At 41.4% G+C, this 23,155-nt stretch overlaps 1 protein-coding gene across 1 annotated transcript; it reads right to left on the reverse strand.

Moving 5' to 3' along the window:
• Positions 1-22,364, reverse strand: cass4 (Cas scaffold protein family member 4). Its single transcript, XM_060910749.1, has 7 exons — positions 22,237-22,364; positions 8,497-8,802; positions 4,530-4,607; positions 3,563-3,646; positions 1,959-3,395; positions 1,728-1,814; positions 1-1,025 (listed from the first exon to the last, which is right to left on the reverse strand). The coding sequence occupies exons 1-7, from the start codon at positions 22,240-22,242 to the stop codon at positions 612-614; spliced, it is 2,412 nt and encodes an 803-aa protein (XP_060766732.1). The 5' UTR covers positions 22,243-22,364; the 3' UTR covers positions 1-611.
• Positions 22,365-23,155: the final 791 nt, after the last annotated feature.

Genomic DNA, 23,155 nt, shown 5'->3' on the forward strand with positions numbered 1-23,155 from the left:
GGAGAACATGCAAACTCCACACAGAAAGGCCCTCGCCGGCCACGGGGCTCGAACCCGGACCTTCTTGCTGTGAGGCGACAGCGCTAACCACTACACCACCGTGCCGCCCTGGAAAAGTCGAATTATTGTGTGTAATGCTTATTTTATACAATCTTTTCTTGCTCATTTTGGAAAGGATAACAATAATTTTGGACGCCACTGCTTATTATTCTCACGGAAATTCTGGCTACAACATCTGATGTTAAAAAAAAGTGCATGTTTTGCTTAAATGAAAATAATAATCCCTACTATCTAAAGTTAGGCTACACAGTTATTTAGGAAATGCCACATTTGTCTGCTGTATATGAAAGATGCTGTAATCTTAATCTGAACTATTTCTCTACCTATTCTTGTATTTTATTGTTTTTCCAGTGTTCTTTTAATAAATATGCATTCGACATAGCTGAATGTGCAACTTGCACTTTTTTTTTGGTGCATCACATTGTTTTAACAGAAGAACTGAGAAAATAAAAACAGATATCACCAACAAGAGAAAAATGCACGGTTGCAGAACATGCAGGTATGTGTCTGTCTGAAACTTTGCACCATACTGTTGTCCTTTCACACAACCCTTAGCTCTCCAGAGACATGCGAAAATGGTGTGCCTTCTGAGCCAGCTCTTTGGCAAAGTCCTGTGCTTCCTGGATTGCCACTTGGTCAGGAAAGTACAGCGCTGCTTTTTTGGTGGCCACTGCCAGTTGCTTGAGGAGGGCACACAAGTGGTTGCTTTTGTGCAAGAGTTCCTGGCTGTCCTGCCTCCTCCGGGCTTCACCAAAAAGGGTGTCTATTAGCCTCTGACCCACCATGATCACCAGCTTACTGTGGGATATGAACTTCTCAGGGGGCTGTTGCTCCTCAAGGCTAGAAACAAGCACAGCAATGGCCTTCCTGATGGCTCCAAAATACAGACGGCAGTGGTCGGAAATAACGGGCCTGCAGGGCTGTTGGCTTGTGCTATCAGGACTTGGAGGATCTGGTTTGGAAGCCTGGAAATTAAAAGCATAAACAAAACATTGAGAAATTCCACTGCAAAGTTGTTGGGATTTTTTTTCTCACTACAAAAATGAACTAATATCCACACACACTGGTGTGTGTGTGTGTGTGTCCAAACAGGATTGATGCAGTTGTAGTTAAGGTAAAGATGAGCAGTTATGATGAAAGAGTGTTGACCACCATCTTTTGCACCTACAGCAACTTTGCAAGCAATCAAAATTACGACCAAGGATCCTGCTGCCTTCTGTTCGTTTTCAGGACACAGAATTCACACATCACACACATCACATTATCTCTAGCCGCTTTATCCTTCTACAGGGTCGCAGGCAAGCTGGAGCCTATCCCAGCTGACTACGGGCGAAAGGCGGGGTACACCCTGGACAAGTCGCCAGGTCATCACAGGGCTGACACATAGACACAGACAACCATTCACACTCACATTCACACCTACGCTCAATTTAGAGTCACCAGTTAACCTAACCTGCATGTCTTTGGACTGTGGGGGAAACCGGAGCACCCGGAGGAAACCCACGCGGACACGGGGAGAACATGCAAACTCCGCACAGAAAGGCCCTCACCGGCCCCGGGGCTCGAACCCAGGACCTTCTTGCTGTGAGGCGACAGCGCTAACCACTACACCACCGTGCCGCCCGCAGGACACAGAATTGGCACGTATAAACGGATCAAACCATTACCTGTTTTCTCTCCTTTTCTTCATTTGTGTCCAATGTTATGTTGTTTTTTTCTTCACTCTGCTGTTGCTTTTCAAATTCTGTCTTGGTCTGTAAAAATGATGACAACAGACAAAATAGAAATATGCAAATTGTAAATGTCTGAGCATATGGGTCTGGATTAGATAGACAATGCATCAAAGGTGTTCAGATCCAATGTAAACTCTTGAAACATTTCAGAAAAGGCCCGTTTACCTGAAGTTGCACGTAATCGTCATCCACTTTTGTATCTGCTGATGGTTCATTCTTGCCCAGGCTTTTTTGCACATCTGGTGGACTGGGGTTCTTTGTCAATTCTGGCTCTTTTGATGAGTTTCTGAACAGAAGCTTGCTGTTAGCATTGATAATGGACACCAAACGTTTCATGTCTTCGGGCAAAGTGCGGGCCACCATGACAAAGCGGTCCAGCTGGTCTGGAGTCTGCAGCTGCCCTTGATCCTGAGCCAGGACATCCAGAGACCAGCCCAAGCCACCAAGAGCATCCATGGATGACTGCAGAATCAGTCCTGAGTCCTCTATGATAGAGAGCTGCTTCTGGAGCCTGGCCTGCAAGTTAGAGTCAGTCAGCCCCTGTGCATTACCTCTGATATCCAGAGCAAAGTTGAGAAAGGAGGTGACTGAGTTGGCCACATCCTCTGAGGCTGTACGGATCTTCTGGAGGTGTTGGCCCAGATGCTTGCGACATCTCCAGTGGCTACTTACAAAGTTCATGAGTTTCGGCACAGCCTGACAAACTGTTTCCTGGAGTTGCAAAAGCCTTTGGGTGACTTCCTCTGGGGAAAGTGTGACCTCCCGTGGTGGATCTGGCGAGGGGGAGCCAAACAGAGAGTCACAAGAGCTCCTGGAAGAGCTGGAGGTGGTGGAGGAGGTGGACACTGTTGAGTCCCGTTGGTTTTCAGAAACAGGTGCGCCGCTACCATTCTTGATCGCATTTTCAATGGTTATTGCCCCCTTCTCCTGTTGTTCTCTGGACAACATAATCTTTTTGCCCCATGATAAACATCCACGAGGATGATCAGGCCTTGGTCCAAGTTCACACCTGTATTCCAGAGGTTTAGAAATATTTTCGGAATCACCTGGGTTTATAACTTTCTGATTTGAGAGTGTCAGACCATTCAGAATGGATTTTCTTTGCTTGATTTGAGGAGGTGTATCATAGATACATTTTTTCTTTGGTCGGATGGAGTCACTTCTTTGTTGTGCTTTCTCACTACATTTTGGGATATCGTAGCAGAAGCCATGAGAGACTACTGTAGGACGAACACATGCTGGTGGTGTATCATAGATGCATTCTTTCTCTGGTGGGATGGAGTCACTTTTTTGTTGTGCTTTCTCACTACATTTTGGGATATCGTAGCAGAAGCCACCAGAGACTACAGGAGGACGACCACATATTGGTGGTGTATCATAGATCACTTTTTCAAAATGTGCACCTTTGGATGGCATTGTGCCATAGAAACCATGTACACTGACGGGCGTTTCAAGTGCTACAGGCACATCATATATCTGTTCACATTTCCGTCGGTTAGGCAAAGTGCTGTAGCTAGAACCCAACTTTAGGTGTGGCTCATTTTTTGAAGGAATGGGGATATCATAATTGAGATCTTTGGAAGGTGGTGGTACGTCATAAATCTGTAAAAGATTAGGAGACTTTGTGACAATGGCAATATTTTTGTATTACAAAATGTGACATGAGGTAAACTGTTACTTTTGTCATAAACATTTATTTTATAGCAGATAGATATAGTTTAAACTAAAAGAAACTATAACTGATTACTATATTCTGCACATATATTTACCTCACAAGGTGTGCAGTTGCTGTTCATCATTTCGCATCTCTTCTGAATGTTAGTAGTTGACGCTTTCCCTAGTATTGGCCGTGGCTGTGTTTATGGACAGGTATAAATTGTTACTCATATTATTATTAGTCAGTCATTAAGAGAAGTACAGTAGTGTGTGAGTGTTGACATAATAATATTGGATCAAATATTTAACAGTTATTCCACGAAATTGAGTCGTACATGAGCTGATAGCCAATGAGTCGCGTAGCACCGAGTCGGCTATAAGCCACGTACGATGAGATTGAGTGGAATAACTGTTTTATTCTATCCACATTCAAAGGATTTTGAGAAACAGAGCATTTTTATTTTTTGCAAATTTGATAAATAAAAACTGTACGAAACGTCCGACAAAATAATTTACGCTTAGAATAAAACAAACCGTCGAAATTCGTGAAAAATGCAATAAAAATAATTCTTGAAAAATAAAAAAAGATATGTTCTTACCATAAAAAACTCTTAATCCATATTTTGTTACTTTTTTTTTGTAATTTTTGGGTTTTTGTTTTCAAGTAGAGTTTTTATTTCATCCTCAGTTGGTTCAGTACCATGCGCCGCCATTTTCTTCTTCTTCTTTTGGGTTTTTTAGCGGTTGGCAAACCAACTTAAAGGTGCATTACCGCCACCGACTGGGCTAGAGTGTGGAACAGGAGATATTGGGGGGGGGGGGGGGGGGGGGGGGCACAAAACTATATTCTTTTAGACATTTCTGTTTCTTTTAAATACTTGATAACAAAGTGATATATCTGACTTGATGCGCTCCGCCATTTTGTTTTTCTCTACTCACGGTATATGAGCTGATAGCCTAGTAGTAGAGTAGCCAATCAGAGCGCGCGATTGCTCATATCCAGTGAATGTGGATAGAATAATAACATTTATACACATGAATGCAATTGTTACATTAAAAAAAAAAAAAAGAGGAACTCACTGTGTACAAAGTGCCTTTTCTTGCAAGAGTAGGAACAGCATACACATCTGTATTGGGACTGGAGCAGTCAGGGACCATCTTTAAAATGCAAAAACAAATGTTTTTGTCACCTTTGTACCACAGTATTTGTTACCTCCAGGGAGACACATTAGGACCCGTTTTGGGCAAACATACTAAGCTCAGTATGTCTGCTGATTTATCCCAGTTCTCGATTTAAAACCACACAGCAGTAACTGGAAGAGAACTACTGTAAAGGTTATAAAAATAAAAATAAAAAAATCCCTGGAGCAGGAGGGGAAATCAGCACCATGTGGGCTTACCAGCCCCACCCTCAACTGACACTTCTCCATCCCTCTGTTCCCTTCTGCTGGTTGTAGTTAGTGGTGTCTGAAGTCTGTCCTCTAGGTTATTTTATGAGCCCATAAAAATGCTCAGGCAGAGGCTGAGCCAGAGCATCTGCTAGTGTTTTAGCCAGCAGGGGTCACCGCATAACTGCCCATTAACCTGGAGTCATACCACTACTAGGTCTTTCTGGAGTAAAATCTGACAATACTTACTGGTACTCATGGAGAGAAGACCTTGTACTAACCTCATTACCAAGTTTCAATTCAGATTTTGAATGATCCATATCACATCCAGGCGACTGTCACGTAATCTTGATGTTCTGCTACTTCAACTGTACTAATGAATACTCTCTTATCAAAAAGAAGTATACTTCAAGTTCATTTTATTAATTATACTTAAGTAAAGCTAAAGTGTACTTTTGTGTACCCAGTATACTGATATCAATGTACTTACAGTAGACTTGTACGTAAACTAATCTAATACTTCTTGGGACTAAATTGGCCCACTTTTAGTTTATAAAAAGTATACTTTAAGTCTAAGAGACGTAAACTGAGTATACAACTAGTTTTTTTTTATTTTTATTTTGTCCTGCAAGTATACCACAAGTAAACTTCAATGCTAATAGTTTACTAGTTCTATACTTGTAGTCCACTCTTTAGTTTACAAAACCATACTTCATAGTATACTGGAAATATACTATGAGTTTACTTGTTTTATACTTCTAGTATACCCGAAATATACTATTGGCTTACTCGTTACACACTTCTAGTCCAGTTTTTAGTTTATAAAATAACATATTGGAAATATACTATTACAACCCCGATTCCAAAAAAGTTGGGACAAAGTACAAATTGTAAATAAAAACGGAATGCAATGATGTGGAAGTTTCAAAATTCCATATTTTATTCAGAATAGAACATAGATGACATATCAAATGTTTAAACTGAGAAAATGTATCATTTAAAGAGAAAAATTAGGTGATTTTAAATTTCATGACAACAACACATCTCAAAAAAGTTGGGACAAGGCCATGTTTACCACTGTGAGACATCCCCTTTTCTCTTTACAACAGTCTGTAAACGTCTGGGGACTGAGGAGACAAGTTGCTCAAGTTTAGGGTTAGGAATGTTAACCCATTCTTGTCTAATGTAGGATTCTAGTTGCTCAACTGTCTTAGGTCTTTTTTGTCGTATCTTCTGTTTTATGATGCGCCAAATGTTTTCTATGGGTGAAAGATCTGGACTGCAGGCTGGCCAGTTCAGTACCCGGACCCTTCTTCTACACAGCCATGATGCTGTAATTGATGCAGTATGTGGTTTGGCATTGTCATGTTGGAAAATGCAAGGTCTTCCCTGAAAGAGACATCGTCTGGATGGGAGCATATGTTGCTCTAGAACCTGGATATACCTTTCAGCCTTGATGGTGTCTTTCCAGATGTGTAAGCTGCCCATGCCACACACACTAATGCAACCCCATACCATCAGAGATGCAGGCTTCTGAACTGAGCGCTGATAACAACTTGGGTCTTCCTTCTCCTCTTTAGTCCGAATGACACGGCATCCCTGATTTCCATAAAGAACTTCAAATTTTGATTCGTCTGACCACAGAACAGTTTTCCACTTTGCCACAGTCCATTTTAAATGAGCCTTGGCCCAGAGAAGACGTCTGCGCTTCTGGATCATGTTTAGATACGGCTTCTTCTTTGAACTATAGAGTTTTAGCTGGCAGCGGCGGACGACACGGTGAATTGTGTTCACAGATAATGCTCTCTGGAAATATTCCTGAGCTCATTTTGTGATTTCCAATACAGAAGCATGCCTGTATGTGATGCAGTGCCGTCTAAGGGCCCGAAGATCACGGGCACCCAGTATGGTTTTCCGGCCTTGACCCTTACACACAGAGATTCTTCCAGATTCTCTGAATCTTTTGATGATATTATGCACTGTAGATGATGATATGTTCAAACTCTTTGCAATTTTACACTGTCGAACTCCTTTCTGATATTGCTCCACTATTTGTCGGCGCAGAATTAGGGGGATTGGTGATCCTCTTCCCATCTTTACTTCTGAGACCCGCTGCCACTCCAAGATGCTCTTTTTATACCCAGTCATGTTAATGACCTATTGCCAATTGACCTAATGAGTTGCAATTTGGTCCTCCAGCTGTTCCTTTTTTGTACCTTTAACTTTTCCAGCCTCTTATTGCCCCTGTCCCAACTTTTATGAGATGTGTTGCTGTCATGAAATTTCAAATGAGCCAGTATTTGGCATGAAATTTCAAAATGTCTCAATTTCGACATTTGATATGTCGTCTGTGTTCTACTGTGAATACAATATCAGTTTTTGAGATTTGTGAATTATTGCATTCCGTTTTTATTTACAATTTGTACTTTGTCCCAACTTCTTTGGAATTGGGGTTGTAGTTACTGGTTATATACATCTAGTCCACTTTTTAGTTTTGAAGTATACTGCAATAGGTATACTATTAGTTTTCTAGCCCTAACCCTTACCTCATGCACACTACCAGTAGACAACTTAAGTGTTTTGAGCTGACCACAAACTTATGGTACATGTACACTACCGTTCAAAAGTTTGGGGTCACTTTGAAATGTCCTTATTTTTGAAAGAAAAGCACTGTTCTTTTCAATGAAGATCACTTGAAACTAATCAGAAATCCACTCTATACATTGCTAATGTGGTAAATGACTATTCTAGCTGCAAATGTCTGGTTTTTGGTGCAATATCTCCATAGGTGTATAGAGGCCCATTTCCAGCAACTACGGTATCACTCCAGTGTTCTAATGGTACAATGTGTTTGCTCATTGCCTCAGAAGGCTAATGGATGATTAGAAAACCCTTGTACAATCATGTTAGCACAGCTGAAAACAGTTGAGCTCTTTAGAGAAGCTATAAAACTGACCTTCCTTTGAGCAGATTGAGTTTCTGGAGCATCACATTTGTGGGGTCGATTAAATGCTCAAAATGGCCAGAAAAATGTCTTGACTATATTTTCTATTCATTTTACAACTTATGGTGGGAAATAAAAGTGTGACTTTTCATGGAAAACACAAAATTGTCTGGGTGACCCCAAACTTTTGAACGGTAGTGTAGGTTTAAAAGATAGGATTTAAAACATGCTGGCGTATATCACAAAGAAGCCAATACGTGTGAAAAAGAAGTATTTTATAGGCTACTATCAAAAGGATAAGCACAACTACAGGGCGAGTAGACTTAAACATAAGGCACAAATATTTTAATACTTTATTACACTTTTGTTAAGTATATCTTGATCAATTAAGGATAAGCTTAATATACTTAGACTTTTCGGTATAAGCCAAGTACGCTTATGTATAACTTTATAAAGTCTATCTCTGATAAGTAAATAAAAAGTAAACTGAAAGCATACTCTCTTATTTTTGGTTTAAAAGAAGTATACTAGAAGCGCACTTGAATAAACGTCTTTGTTATAAGGGCTGTCATTCTTCAAGCTAATGGCTATTCACGTTTCCTCATTAAAAAGCTGAAGTGTGCAGGGATCTGAACATGACTTTTTACCTCCACCACACCAACATGCATTCTTTTTTTAAAAGAAGGATGTATTTTGATATGGAGTGGTTTCTCACCAGTGTTTCAGATTTCCATGGGAAAAGGACGGGACTGTGAGATGACACCTTGTAGAACCGCTCCATGACCTCATAAGTAGGGCTTGCTTGTGATGGCCTTGGGATCTGATAAATACTCTCGGACGGAGAGAGGAGCCGCAGCCGGTTGGCCGGCGCCAGGCCTTCCTGGCCATGTAGCGAGCATTTCCACCAGCCCACACTGCCTTCAACGGTTTGCTCTATCACCACAACAACATCACCCTTGTGGAAGGCCAGCTCATCTGGACTTTCAGCTGTGTTGTCATAGAGCGCTTTGGCGAGGATGGTCTGGGGAGAAAACGTGACATCATTTATATTCACAAGACAAAAACTCGGCACAGAGAAAATGCACAGGCACAGGGACTAACGGGGATGCTAGTGCCTTCCCGAAGTAATGATCACAACAAACAAGGCCTTTGTGTGAGGATGATAATAGGCCCGGCCATAGCTAGGCACTACTAGGAATGTTAGTGACTTTATTCCCTAGATTCTTTGTGGCCAGAAACAGAGCCTCACAACAGCTGAGGTCATAGCCATGTAATCCAGTGTATAATCCTTCCTGGGACAACGGCATGGAAAATCAGGTCTGTGTTAAAATATTCTGAAATATCTGGTGCTAAATCAACACTTACGGCTTGCCTACGAATAGTTTAATTAATCACGACTGTCTTGTAACTCTTCTATCTGTTATTCTTGATGTGTTGACAGTCTGTTTTTATCCATCATTCATCTCGTTCCTCTGATAGTCTGGCTGTCCAAAAAAAAGCTAAACATAATGAGGTAATGCATTAGTAATCCAGCATAGGATGGCATTACTTACAGGCAGGCGTAACTAGTTAGAAAAATGACTGAATACGTCTGCCTTTTGCTTCCTGTCACAACTTCTGTTGGAAATAAAAGGAAGCCATCTCCCCAGTACTTCTCCAAATCAAAGCTCATTTATATCTCAGAAAGACCAAGCCATCCCAAAATTGCATAACAGAGAAAACAAAACAGAGCAGTCCAATTACATCAACCGGTAATACTGTCATTCATAGTATTGTTCTGTTGTTTATTCAGGAACCTATGTACAAGGTTTTGTAGAAATACACACCACCACCTGCAAATCCTAAATTCAGCACAAACATGTGTTACTTGCAATGTGCACAAACACACACACACACACGTGCACACGTGCCTTTAAACCAGGTCCCATGTGTTCAGAAATTCCTCAGCAGCAACAGTTTCACACATTCATACATTCTGTACTGTCTGATCCATGGCCAGTGAAGAGTGTACACACTGCGATAGTCAAGTCAAGTTTATTTGTATAGCACTTTTAACAATAAACATTGCCGCAAAGCAGCTTTACAGAATTTGAACGACTTAAAACATCTCATCTCATCATCTCTAGCCGCTTTATCCTGTTCTACAGGGTCGCAGGCAAGCTGGAGCCTATCCCAGCTGACTACGGGCGAAAGGCGGGGTACACCCTGGACAAGTCGCCAGGTCATCACAGGGCTGACACATAGACACAGACAACCATTCACACTCACATTCACACCTACGGTCAATTTAGAGTCACCAGTTAACCTAACCTGCATGTCTTTGGACTGTGGGGGAAACCGGAGCACCCGGAAGAAACCCACGCGGACACGGGGAGAACATGCAAACTCCGCACAGAAAGGCCCTCGTCAGCCACGGGGTTCGAACCCGGACCTTCTTGCTGTGAGGTGACAGCGCTAACCACTACACCACCGTGCTGCCACAACTTAAAACATGAGCTAATTTTATCCCTAATCTATCCCCAATGAGCACGCCTGTGGCGACGGTGGCAAGGAAAAACTCCCTCAGACGACATGAAGAAGAAACCTCGAGAGGAACCAGACTCAAAAGGGAACCCATCCTCATTTGGACAACAATTTACACAACACTGTGCAAAAGTCATATGGACATACAAAAAAAAATGCTGTACAGCAAAGATGGCTTCAAAAAATAATGAAATTCAATGTTTCTACATTTAAAAAATACTATAAAGAGCAGTAAACATGGGGAAGCCATGACCTAATGGTTAGAGAAGCAGCTTTGAGACCAAAAGGTTGCCGGTTTGATTCCCTGGACCAGCAGGAATGGTTGAAGTGCCCTTGAGCAAGGCACCTAACACCCAACTGCTCTCTGGGCTGCTCTGGGTATATTATACATCGCTCTGGATAAGAGTGTTGGCTAAATGCCATTAATGTAATGTCAACAGTAATAAATAAAACAAAGACAATATTTAGTGTTATGACTCTTTGCTTGGGCGGCACGGTGGTGTAGTGGTTAGCGCTGTTGCCTCACAGCAAGAAGGTCCGGGTTCGAGCCCCGTGGCCGGCGAGGGCCTTTCTGTGTGGAGTTTGCATGTTCTCCCCGTGTCCGCGTGGGTTTCCTCCGGGCGCTCCGGTTTCCCCGACAGTCCAAAGACATGCAGGTTAGGTTAACTGGTGACTCTAAATTGACCGTAGGTGTGAATGTGAGTGTGAATGGTTGTCTGTGTCTATGTGTCAGCCCTGTGATGACCTGGCGACTTGTCCAGGGTGTACCCCGCCTTTCGTCCGTAGTCAGCTGGGATGGGCTCCAGCTTGCCTGCGACCCTGTAGAACAGGATAAAGCGGCTAATGAGATGAGATTTAATTTTGCGCTGGAAAACACATGCTTGGAAATTTCAAATGTTTTTGGACTGACTCGACAATGCAGAAGTCATAAAATAAAACTCTGTAACAAAGTTTGTACGAAGAAAAAAAGAAAGAAATAGGGGGCTCAATACTTTTGCACAAGACTGTATATTGAACAGTAATGGAGAGTACCAACAGGGAGTGATGAAAACATCACAGAAAAGAGTCAGACATGTTAAGTAACAGTCAAGTGAAGGAATTATATGGAAATCATTCAAACCGTTTGTGCATTACCGTGAAGTTATGGGGAAGTTAAGAAATGTTAAGAAGAATTTCATTCTCAGTGACGGAGTCCTCTACCCACTTTGTCTTATGTCATGCTTTTGTCAGGGTGCTGTGAATTCCCCTCACTTTATACGCTTCCTTAAAAATGCTATATTCATGCGCCCAATGTTAGCTGTCCAAATTTGTGTGAGCAATTAGTCTGAGGGTGGACGGTGGTGATCTGCAACTTGTTCACCCTATCCTCAGTCCTCACGCGCGGCTGCCTTCCTTCCTCACTCGTCAGCCTCCCGCTGATAAGTCCTAACAGCAGCCTTAAATGGAGTTGGCCTCTTTTTCGAGATGAATCTTTGACGACAAAGGATCTATTGAGCTCAGCAGACTGACGTGAGAAGCACCTGTCATACTGCACTACTTTTAGCGTGCTAATCACAACAGCCACACTGCTACACTGTGACTCACGCAACAAGTCACAGGTGGTGGACAAGATGTTCCCTGACGAAAATACACTGTTACACAAAAAGTGTCAGAATATGTGATGTACCGTGATTGTTAAAGACAAGAAAAGCTTATGATCTCTGTTTCTGCTGTACATTTAGATTTCAGTGTCTGATCTATTTATACACACACACACACACACGCGCGTGCATGATCCTGCTGCTGACTGAGAACAGTTCTAAGCTTGTGTATGTTTGTTATGAGCAATATGGTCACATTCAGCTGTGAGGTGTTGGGATTTCTGCACGTGTGTTTGTGGGAATGACACTGAGACAGCTGGCCTGATCCTTCATTCTACAGCTCTCTCGCTCTCTCCCTCCCTCTCTCTCTGACTCATATGGCCAAATAAGTACGTTATAATGTGGGTAAAATGAAAACTCCGATCTCATGCTTTGACATTATACTCATGTTGTTGGATATCCTTCCTGTAATCGAACTACGGCTTGCATGCAGTTGGATTTCAGAGGCATCTTTTAGAAAGCTGCAATTCCAAAATACACATTTTAGTAGTAAGCTGTTCTATTTTCCACAGTTAGGAATCACTATGAAAACATTCACTCACTCTCTCTCTTTCGGTGTGTGTGTGTGCAGGGTTGTCAGGCCTCAGCAAAATTTCCTGCCCAAGTGCATATCAAAAATTGCACAAAATTGACCTGAAACTTGCCCAAAACATTTGGACATGAGAAAAGGGAGATGCTATTTTCTTCTCTTTCTCAGTCTTTGCATGGGAAACAGTGGTGTGTGGGTGGAAAATTTATTTTCAATGCACCTTTTAATCAACACAGTGGTGCTTGAAAGTTTGTAAATCCTTTAGAATTTTCTATATTTCTGCATAAATATGACCTAAAACATCATCAGATTTTCACACAAGTCCTAAAAGTAGATAAAGAGAACCCAGTTAAACAAATGAGACAAAAATATTATACTTGGTCATTTATTTATTGAGGAAAATGATCCAATATCTGTGAGTGGCAAAAGAATGTGAACCTTTGCTTTCAGTATCTGGTGTGACCCCCTTGTGCAGCAATAACTGCAACTAAACGTTTCTGGTAACTGTTGGTCAGTCCTGCACACCGGCTTGGAGGAATTTTAGCCCATTCCTCCATACAGAACAGCTTCAACTCTGGGATGTTGGTGGGTTTCCTCACATGAACTGCTCGCTTCAGGTCCTTCCACAACATTTTGATTGGATTAAGGTCAGGACTTTGACTTGGCCATTCCAAAACATTAACTTTATTCTTCTTTAACCATTCTTTGGTAGAACGACTTGTGTGCTTAGGGTCGTTGTCTTGCTGCATGACCCACCTTCTCTTGAGATTCAGGTCATGGACAGATGTCCTGACATTTTCCTTTAGAATTCGCTGGTATAATTCAGAATTCATTGTTCCATCAATGATGGCAAGCCGTCCTGGCCCAGATGCAGCAAAACAAGCCCAAACCATAATACTACCACCATCATGTTTCACACATGGGATAAGGTTCTTATACTGGAATGCAGTGTTTTCCTTTCTCCAAACGTAACGCTTCTCATTTAAACCAAAAAGTTCTATTTTGGTCTCATCCATCCACAAAACATTTTTCCAATAGCCTTCTGGCTTGTGCACGTGATCTTTAGCAAACTGCAGATGAGCAGCAATGTTCTTTTTGGAGAGCAGTGGCTTTCTCCTTGCAACCCTGCCATGCGCACCATTGTTGTTCAGTGTTCTCCTGATGGTGGACTCATGAACATTAACCAATGTGAGAGAGGCCTTCAGTTGCTTAGAAGTTACCCTGGGGTCCTTTGTGTCCTCACCGACTATTACACGCCTTACTCTTGGAATGATCTTTGTTGGTCGACCACTCCTGGGGAGGGTAACAATGGTCTTGAATTTCCTCCATTTGTACACAGTCTATCTGACTGTGGATTGGTGGAGTCCAAACTCTTTAGAGATGGTTTTGTAACCTTTTCCAGCCTGATGAGCATCAACAACGCTTTTTCTGAGGTCCTCAGAAATCTCTTTTGTTCGTGCCATGATACACTTCCACAAACATGTGTTGTGAAGATCAGACTTTGATAGATCCCTGTTCTTTAAATAAAACAGGGTGCCCACTCACACCTGATTGTCATCCCATTGATTGAAAACACCTGACTCTAATTTCATCTTCAAATTAACTGCTAATTCTAGAGCTTCACATACTTTTGCCACTCACAGATATGTAATATTGGATCATTTTCCTCAATAAATAAATGACCAAGTATAATATTTTTGTCTCATTTGTTTAACTGGGTTCTCTTTATCTACTTTTAGGACTTGTGTGAAAATCTGATGACGTTTTAGGTCATATTTATGTAGAAATATAGAAAATTCTAAAGGGTTCAGAAACTTTCAAGCACCACTGTACCTGGTACAGGCATTACTCTCACTCACTCTCTGTAACCATTTTATCCTTTATTCTTTTCAGGGTCACGGTGGATGCAGATCCTCTCCCAGGAATACTATGTGTGAGGCAGACGTGTGCTCTGGATGAGATGCCAATCCATCGCAGGTTTGGTACAGCCATTATCCACTCCATATCCCCCTTTTCCTTTCACTGTCTTTGAAATATGTCCTATAATAGAAACAGTTCTGTACATCATAGATGCTATCTGCAGGGGTTTTTTTTTGTCGTCCTCCACCTCCACAAAAAAAGTACCACTACCTCTGCAGACTTGCTTTTCTCACCCACAACCTTGTTTCAAAAGTAGCCCAATTTAGCATAAAAATTGATTGTACACTGACACACTGACTGTAGGCTGCGTGAATGCGTACTAGCACGCACCGCATTCTTTATGACTACAATCAAAGACCAATAACTGGCACCAATAATAAGGGTGATTCCTGTGGGAATTATGCCCCCCAAATCACTTCGACCTATGCCTTTGGGAGAGAGATAGTTCCTGTGCAAGCTCAGTAACCTTTCCACAAAATAAACATAGTTATGGCAACCCCAACAAAGGAATCTAGGTGTAAGGCAATAAGGATGCATTGCAAAAAATAACAAAGACATAAGCAGGATGCTCACTTTTAGGAGAATAGTTGCAAGAGTTCTGTGACCAACGGCCATACTATGCACACATTTCATTCAGGTCAGGAACATAAATTGGGCGCAGGAGGGAGGATGCTGGGACTTATGGCCCCTTCAGGCCCCTTCAGGCCCCAGCGTGTCTGTGTTACTTGCCTTATTAGCTGCCTTGGTATTTCCTGTCTCTAAACTATGACAGATATCGTACACACATGCCATGTTTCTCAGAGTCTGCTTTCAGTTCCTCCGATAACTTAATTTATTCACGGTGAGAACGCTATTCTTCTGAATGATCAAATGGTGTTTAGATTCGGATAGGGAATGCTGAACATCGCTCAGCTGCAGGCATCACTTTCAGACGAGAATGTGGTGAAGAACACTTACTGAGCCATAACAAGCACATGAAATTCAGGGTTAGTCAAAGTCACGTTAACACTTAAATGGGAGAAACCATTTATTCACAAAACATCCATCATATGTGCAAGATGATTTACAGGATGATCTCAACCTGTTTGCCATCGTGCTCAACACCCAAAAACCAGCGAGCAACAGTACCATGTAATCTGTCACCTATGGTGTACGCTTATCTGCATGAGAAAAAGAATGCATTAGCGTAAACATAATTTTGACTAACCCTGTATCGCATCTTTTCCATTTTCCTGACCATGTGCTAGATAGAGCACAGAAAAGAGATCTGCAAAAGATATTACACTTCCTGTGAAGACCAAACCTTTCTTGGTCGTACCAAGGAAAAGGTGGTATGAAGTGGTCTATCATACGTGCAGTCTTCTCCTGGTGGGATGGAGGTCTTTCCTTTAAATGCAAGAATGCATGTAAGTTGCATGCAAGAAGACATGCTTTGAACGAATGGGCCTTCTGCTGTCACACACGCTTATCAGATCTTGTGGTTTAGCTTAAAACTAACTTCCTGGACACTCATGCATTCTGCTTTTGCACTGATGTTGCCATCCCCACAGTTCTAACCTCTTCCTGATACACAGTGGCGTGACAGTGTGAACGACAATTTGAGCCACAAATATGACCTTTTCCTTTGACCCATATATACAGTATATATCTAATTTATGAAGCTTTACATGAGCAGGGTTTCGAATAGAGTTTGGAGGATTTGCTTTCTGTGGAACGCCCTGGCGTATTTTGCTGTATTGTATGCTATTCTCCAATAGACACTGTAACAAAGTTAGTTTCATAGCAAAAAGTAAAACTCAATAAGTTTAATCAGAACTGACAACCAATTATTACTGGAGATTAAACAAAGCATCATTTTGCAAAAAAAACAAAAAACAGTCATGCTGTATAGTCTATTATATAAGCTTTTGTGTCATCAAATACTCATGAAGAAAGGCGTATGTTATAAAAGATCACATTTACTATTTCTTCTACATTGGAGTGAAGCATTACCAAATAAACATCTACTCTAATTGTTAGTTCAGGAACTTTCAACTTCTACCGAGCAAGTTAGCCATGTTTTCATAAAGTCAGTAGTGTAAGTCTTTCTTAAGTAATTAATAATAGTACAATGTATATAACAGAGGAGCAAAGTTCATTACAGACCACATACTCATTCTTTTTGTTATTAATGCTTAAAATCTGCAGCTCGTTCTGATCCGATTGGTGAAATCAAAAGTGAGTACAGAAATATCTCATCTCATCTCATTATCTCTAGCCGCTTTATCCTTCTACAGGGTCGCAGGCAAGCTGGAGCCTATCCCAGCTGACTACGGGCGAAAGGCGGGGTACACCCTGGACAAGTCGCCAGGTCATCACAGGGCTGACACATAGACACAGACAACCATTCACACTCACATTCACACCTACGGTCAATTTAGAGTCACCAGTTAACCTAACCTGCATGTCTTTGGACTGTGGGGGAAACCGGAGCACCCGGAGGAAACCCACGCGGACACGGGGAGAACATGCAAACTCCGCACAGAAAGGCCCTCGCCGGCCCCGGGGCTCGAACCCAGGACCTTCTTGCTGTGAGGCGACAGCGCTAACCACTACACCACCGTGCCGCCCAGTACAGAAATATTTGGAGGAAAAAAAAAAAAAAAGGCAAATACTGTACAAAAATATAAAATCTAAATCAAAAGAATGTAAAGTAGGAAAGCAGGATTAACAAGAAACTGAGAAGCCACGCATGGTTTGAAATCTGTTCCGTACAGGCTGAAAGTAAAGTATTTCATCTTTGTTTTGCAATGAAAAGAATGAGGGAAAACGAACAAATCATGGAGTTCGAGTTGCTCTGCGATGTATAGTGTTGGGTAGATTTAAAAGGAATGTACTGGGACTACAAATTTTTACAAATCTAATAGGATTTCTTTTGGACTCTGACTAGTTAGCTAGTTAGAAAACAATGTTTATCGAACAAACCTACCATTGACAATTAGCCTGGATGAATAGACGGACTGCAAGAAACCACAGCCAAATTGTTATGAACATATTCCATAGATTACAAATTACAAATAATGATCCGCCAATGTAATAAATGCAGTCAAACAAGGCTTGTAGTACTCGAGTCCAGGACTCGTGCCCTAATTTTAAAGACTTGTGACTTGACTTGGATTTGAGCACTGATAACTCGGACTCAGATTTTGTGCATTAACTGCATTCGGACTTGGAAATTGGAGGCGAGGACTTGGATTTTTTCTTTCTTTTTTTGGAACATGCCATAGTAATTTGGCAGAAGATATTTCTATCTTAACATTAGTGCCAGCAGCCTTTTCCTAAATATTCCTGATAGAAGACATCTTTTTTGTGAATTTATTGTTGGCTGTGGTATGGGACACACGAGGGTAAGTCAAAAAGTTCTAAGACAGATGTTATAATTTCAAAAGGTGCATCCCCCAGAATTCGACAAAGAAGGAATTCTCTGATGGAAACACCGCTTGCAGAAGTGTTTAGACTTAAATGGAGGATATGCAGAGAAATAGCTTTGTTATTTTCATAAATAAAGATTTTTTTCAATTTGCCTTCGAACTTTTTGACTTACCCTCGTACATCTTCAGACTTCGCATCTTCACACAGCTGTGTCATTTGGGTCGGACTCGACTCGGACTAGAAATTTTCTTTAATGACTTGGACTTGACTCGGATTTGAACACTGGGGACTCGAGACTGGACTCGGACTCGAGGCTTAGTGACTCAACTACAACACTGCCATCAATAGGAAATGTACATCCGGATAATTTTCGGACTAACCAGAAGCCAACTGATGTTGATATAGTCAGTGATCGTCACAACGATAAATGTCAAAACACCAAGGCAAAAGTCAGTTTTCTTACCTTATGTCACCACATATTCTAATCAGAGTCTAAATCACATTTAACATCTTATGACCGTGTGTACCTTGCAGCATAAATTTGGAGAAGTGCCATCTCATAGCAACCCAAATCTCAGTGACTTTTAGGTCTCAAAATATGAACAATAAACACATCTAACTTTTCAGTGTCAATTTCGACTGGATTTCCACACCAGTACAGCACAACCAATGAACAAACAACCACAAAAGCTGCTAATACGTCTCAACTCATGACCATGAACCAGATGAAGAAGAAAACCTGATCTGATTGAGCAGTTCACCCTGATCTCCTGACATCAATGCCAGCTATTCACTGGGACACTTGCCGGATTGCACACAGCTTCCTGCTCCAACTATACGTAGCTTACACGCCAAAATGCTGGACACACAGGCAGAGACTGAGACAAACATCTGGAGACCCAGAGGTCCATACAGGAATTGGTTTAGACATAAATAATCTCACTGGTTGCTCAAGATTCCGAAGGATGTACTGCATTCTTGTTTGTGCTTTTCTTGTGATATAGTTACAACTGAAGGATGAAATCATGGAAAATTTAGCATGGTGGGAACAAAATAGGAACTGAAAGTAGTTGCGAAAGTGCTCAGTAATTTATCTATATAAATAGAAATGGTGTTATTACAGTACTGTGCAAAAGTCTCAGGCATGTGTGAATAAATTCTGCAAAGCAAAGATGCCTTCAAAATAATGGAATAAAGCATTATGACGTAAAAATAGATCGTAAAGAGCAGTCAAAAAAAATAACAATAATAACCAAAACGACAGTGCCCTCCATGATTATGGGGGGGGGGGGGGGGGGGGGGGGGGGGGGGGGGAAGAAAAACACCCTTTGGTGAAGTCGTTTCATCTCACACTGAAAAAAAATGAGAAAAATCCAACCTTTAACTTAAATAAATTTATTCCGAGAAAAACAAATCCATCATCAAAAAATAATTTTCAACAAAAACACATGCCAGTATTATTGGCACCCTTGGAAATTCTAGTGAACACAATGTAACTGAAGCATGTTTCCCATTTAAATTGTACATTGTTGAGTTGACTGGAGTGCGTAGGAACTTGCAAGCTGTAATCAATGACTTCCTGATTAAATATGAGGTGACACAGAGGCCACATTCCCTTCGCCATCCATCAACATGGGAAAGAACAGAGAACACACAAACCAAATAAGGAAGAAGAAGTGTGTTGACCTTCATAAGTCAGGGAATGGTTATTTAAAAAAAAAAAAACTACTTGCCTGAAAATGCCGATTTCTATTGTTAGGGCAATAATAATAATAATAATAATAATAATAATAATAATAATAATACAAAAGTGGACACCAATTGGAACTACTACAAACTTGCCTAGAAGAGGATCCAAGTTTATTTTGCCCCCACATACAGTGAGGAGGAGGGGAGGGTAAGAGAGGCAAAAAATCTCCAAGGATCACTGTTGGTGAATTACAAAACAAAAGTAAAATCTTAAGGTTTCCAAGTCTCCAAAACCACCATCAGAGGCCACTTCTATGCCAACAGATTATTTGGAAGGTCTGCCAGTAAAAAGCCTTTTCCGACAGTTAACCACAAACACAAGTGACTGAAGTTTGTGAAACGTTACTACAACCTTGACAGGAACCATGTTCTTTGGTCTGATGAAACAAAAATGGAGCTTTTTGGCAACAAACACTCAAGCTGAGTTTGGTGTAAAAAACAAGGATGGCTATCATGAAAAGAACCCGATCCCAACTGTAAAATTTGGTGGATGTTCTGTGATGTTTTGGGGCTGTTTTTCCTCCAAAAGCCCTGGAAACCTTGTTAGGATACATGCCATCATGGACTCCATGAAATACCAGATCATTTTAAATCAGAACCTGGCTGCCTCTGGCAGGAAACTAAAACTGGGTCATGATTAGAGCTTCCAGCAGGACAATGATCCAAAGCACATGTCCAAATCAGCACATTTAGTTCACTGACCAGAGAATCAAGCTTCTGCCCTGGCCATCTCAATCCCCTGACCTGAACCCCATTGAAAACCTGTGGGGTGAGCCGAAGACGAGAGAGCGCAAGAGAGGGCCGAGGACCCTGGATGATCTGGAGAGATTGTGCAAAGAGGAATGGGTTCAGATGCCCTGCTCTGTATCGCCAACCTTATAAACTGCTATAGAAGAAACTCGGTGCTGTTTCACTGTGCAGAGGTGCCAATAATAATGGCAGGTGTATTTTTGTCATAAATAATTATTTCTTAATGAGGGATTTTTTTTCTCTGAATAATTTTATTTCAATTAAAGGTTGGAGTTTATCTTTTTTTTTTTTTTTCAGTATGAGATGAAGCGACTTTACCAAAAAGTGGATCTTTACAAGAGGCGCCAGTAATCGTGAACAGTTCTGTATTTGGTGTGACCAGACTCTGCATATAAAACATCACATTCTCTTGGGTAGATTTGTGAAGTTTTATAAAATAATTGGCTGGTAAGTTCAAGAATCTGTCGCAGTTCTTCAGAATACTGAAGCTGTTGCACTTGGTTATGTTTCATGCTCGTGTACAAGACAATACAAGCCTTCCTTCTGTTTTAATCTAAAAAGTGGGAAAATGCTGAATGCTTACACACCTAACATTATCTCTCTTTTTTTTTTGCTAAACAAGCCTCCTAAAATTAGTGTGTCTGAGACTTTTACGCAGTTCTGCATACCAAGTCAGTCACAGCAATACAGCAGCCTCAGCATAACATTTGGCCCAGAATGCTGCTTTCCACTCGTCTGCAAGTTGACTTCACAGATTCTGATGGAAAGCATCTAGTTAACAACGCTCGTAAAGTTCCAGTCTCAGCACTCTCTCAATCTCAGCTACAGGATCATATTACACAGCACGAACATGGGACGAAACCAGGCTGGGGGTTGAAAGGAGGTCAGTGGGGCACATGGGCTCACAGCACAGCCAAAAGAGCAGTGTAGTGACAGCTGGAGGTCCAGTGACAAAATATGATGCTCATAAAATCGTGAGGCGAAAAAGTAGCAACATTTTTCAAGTTATTTACAACTGACTTGAGAATTAAGTTAATTGGCCAAGTGAAATCGCATACGTCTAGATTGATTAATTTGGCAAAGCTTTTGAATACAATGCATATTGGTGAGAACGTGAGGGGAAAAGGTCCTGTAGATGCTCACTGATGGTTCAGGATCTGAACATATAACCTTCCAGTCCCTAGCACAGGACTCCGTGACTAGGCTGCTGCTCTAATTAACAATCAAACCATTATTAAGACTGAAATGAAAGTAAAAAATAAATCATTTGAAATCTTGAAGGTTAAAATATTTTCCAGAAAGAGCCATTCCTCATCTCATCTCATTATCTGTAGCCGCTTTATCCTTCTACAGGGTCGCAGGCAAGCTGGAGCCTATCCCAGCTGACTACGGGCGAAAGGCGGGGTACACCCTGGACAAGTCGCCAGGTCATCACAGGGCTGACACATAGACACAGACAACCATTCACACTCACATTCACACCTACGCTCAATTTAGAGTCACCAGTTAACCTAACCTGCATGTCTTTGGACTGTGGGGGAAACCGGAGCACCCGGAGGAAACCCGGGACACGGGGAGAACATACAAACTCCGCACAGAAAGGCCCTCGCCGGCCACGGGGCTCGAACCCAGGACCTTCTTGCTGTGAGGTGACAGCGCTAACCACTACACCACCGTGCCGCCAGAGCCATTCCTTCTTTCTTCTATTCTATAAGAGTGTTTACCCATGAAACAGACACATCTTTAGTTTATAAGAGACCGATTCAGACAGGTAATTTATATCTGCAGTAGAACTGGCCTGTGGATAAAACGTTTGGCTTTATTTACAGCTAAATCATATGACTTAATATGCTGTACATATAACATTGCAATCATCTCTTATGAGAGAGAGCCAAATAATTAATTAATTTATATACATATATAAAGTGCTTACCTCCATTTCTGACAAAGACGAAAGTAAAAATCCACTCAGTTGTTAATTCACAGCTTAAACATGTCTGACAGCTGAATTTAATTCTGCTTCTCTCACTGAAAAATTTACCCTGTAGCTCTCTCTCTCTCTCTCTCTCTCACTCACACACACACACACACACATTCAGACTTTACAATAAGGGGCGGGGAAGAGAAGCGTGCAGATATATCATATACTCTGCCTAACAAAGAGCTCAGCCAATCACAACACTCGTCTCCATTTTCCCAGCCCCATGTGCGATGTCACTCCTTCCACTTTTAAGGGAAAGACCTCAAGTCTGTGTTGCGAATCATTGAAATACGCACTTGTGGTCGTTTTTACTTTACGAAAAGCAGAAGTTGGCCGGTTGATTTCTGGTCATTTCAATTCTTTCCAGCAACATTTTAGACCAAAATATTCACCGTATTCTGTGCTGAAATTTTACATTCTGTGGGAATTGGTCTCCTGCTTTTGTCTCTTTGCAGCGCTGTGTCTGGGTGATTTATGTTGATGGCTTTATTTTAAAAGGTTGACATTCCCAGGCATCTCAGCTTTGCTGTCAGGGGACACACACACACACACACACACACACACACACACACACACACACAATGAAGCAAAGTCTGAAGAATGACCTGCTGGGGGTTGGAAGGCATAGAGACAAGACATTAGAGGAGATTTTACACACTGATCTTGTATTTACTGATAAAGAAACAGTGTAAGGCACACACTTGTATTTTAGTATTTACTGACCAAATTCTACCATGCAAGTAGGATTCATATGACGCATGCCTTTATTGGAAGTAATTTAATCTTTTGACAGAATCTAATCCAAGCACAGGTCCGAGCAGTTTGAGGGTTAAAGTGCTATTCATCCATCCGTTATCTCTAGCTACTTTAT

The sequence above is a fragment of the Neoarius graeffei genome, chromosome 26, assembly GCF_027579695.1.
Source record: "Neoarius graeffei isolate fNeoGra1 chromosome 26, fNeoGra1.pri, whole genome shotgun sequence".
Lineage (NCBI taxonomy): Eukaryota > Metazoa > Chordata > Actinopteri > Siluriformes > Ariidae > Neoarius > Neoarius graeffei.

Excerpts from the sequence above, each read along its gene's own strand:
- cass4 (XM_060910749.1), bottom strand. Across the intron at positions 4,608-8,496 it reads CATGGAAATCTGAAACACTG|ATGGTCCCTGACTGCTCCAG; the intron begins GTGAGAAACCAC and ends TGCATTTTAAAG. Across the intron at positions 3,396-3,562 it reads GCAACTGCACACCTTGTGAG|ATTTATGACGTACCACCACC; the intron begins GTAAATATATGT and ends AATCTTTTACAG.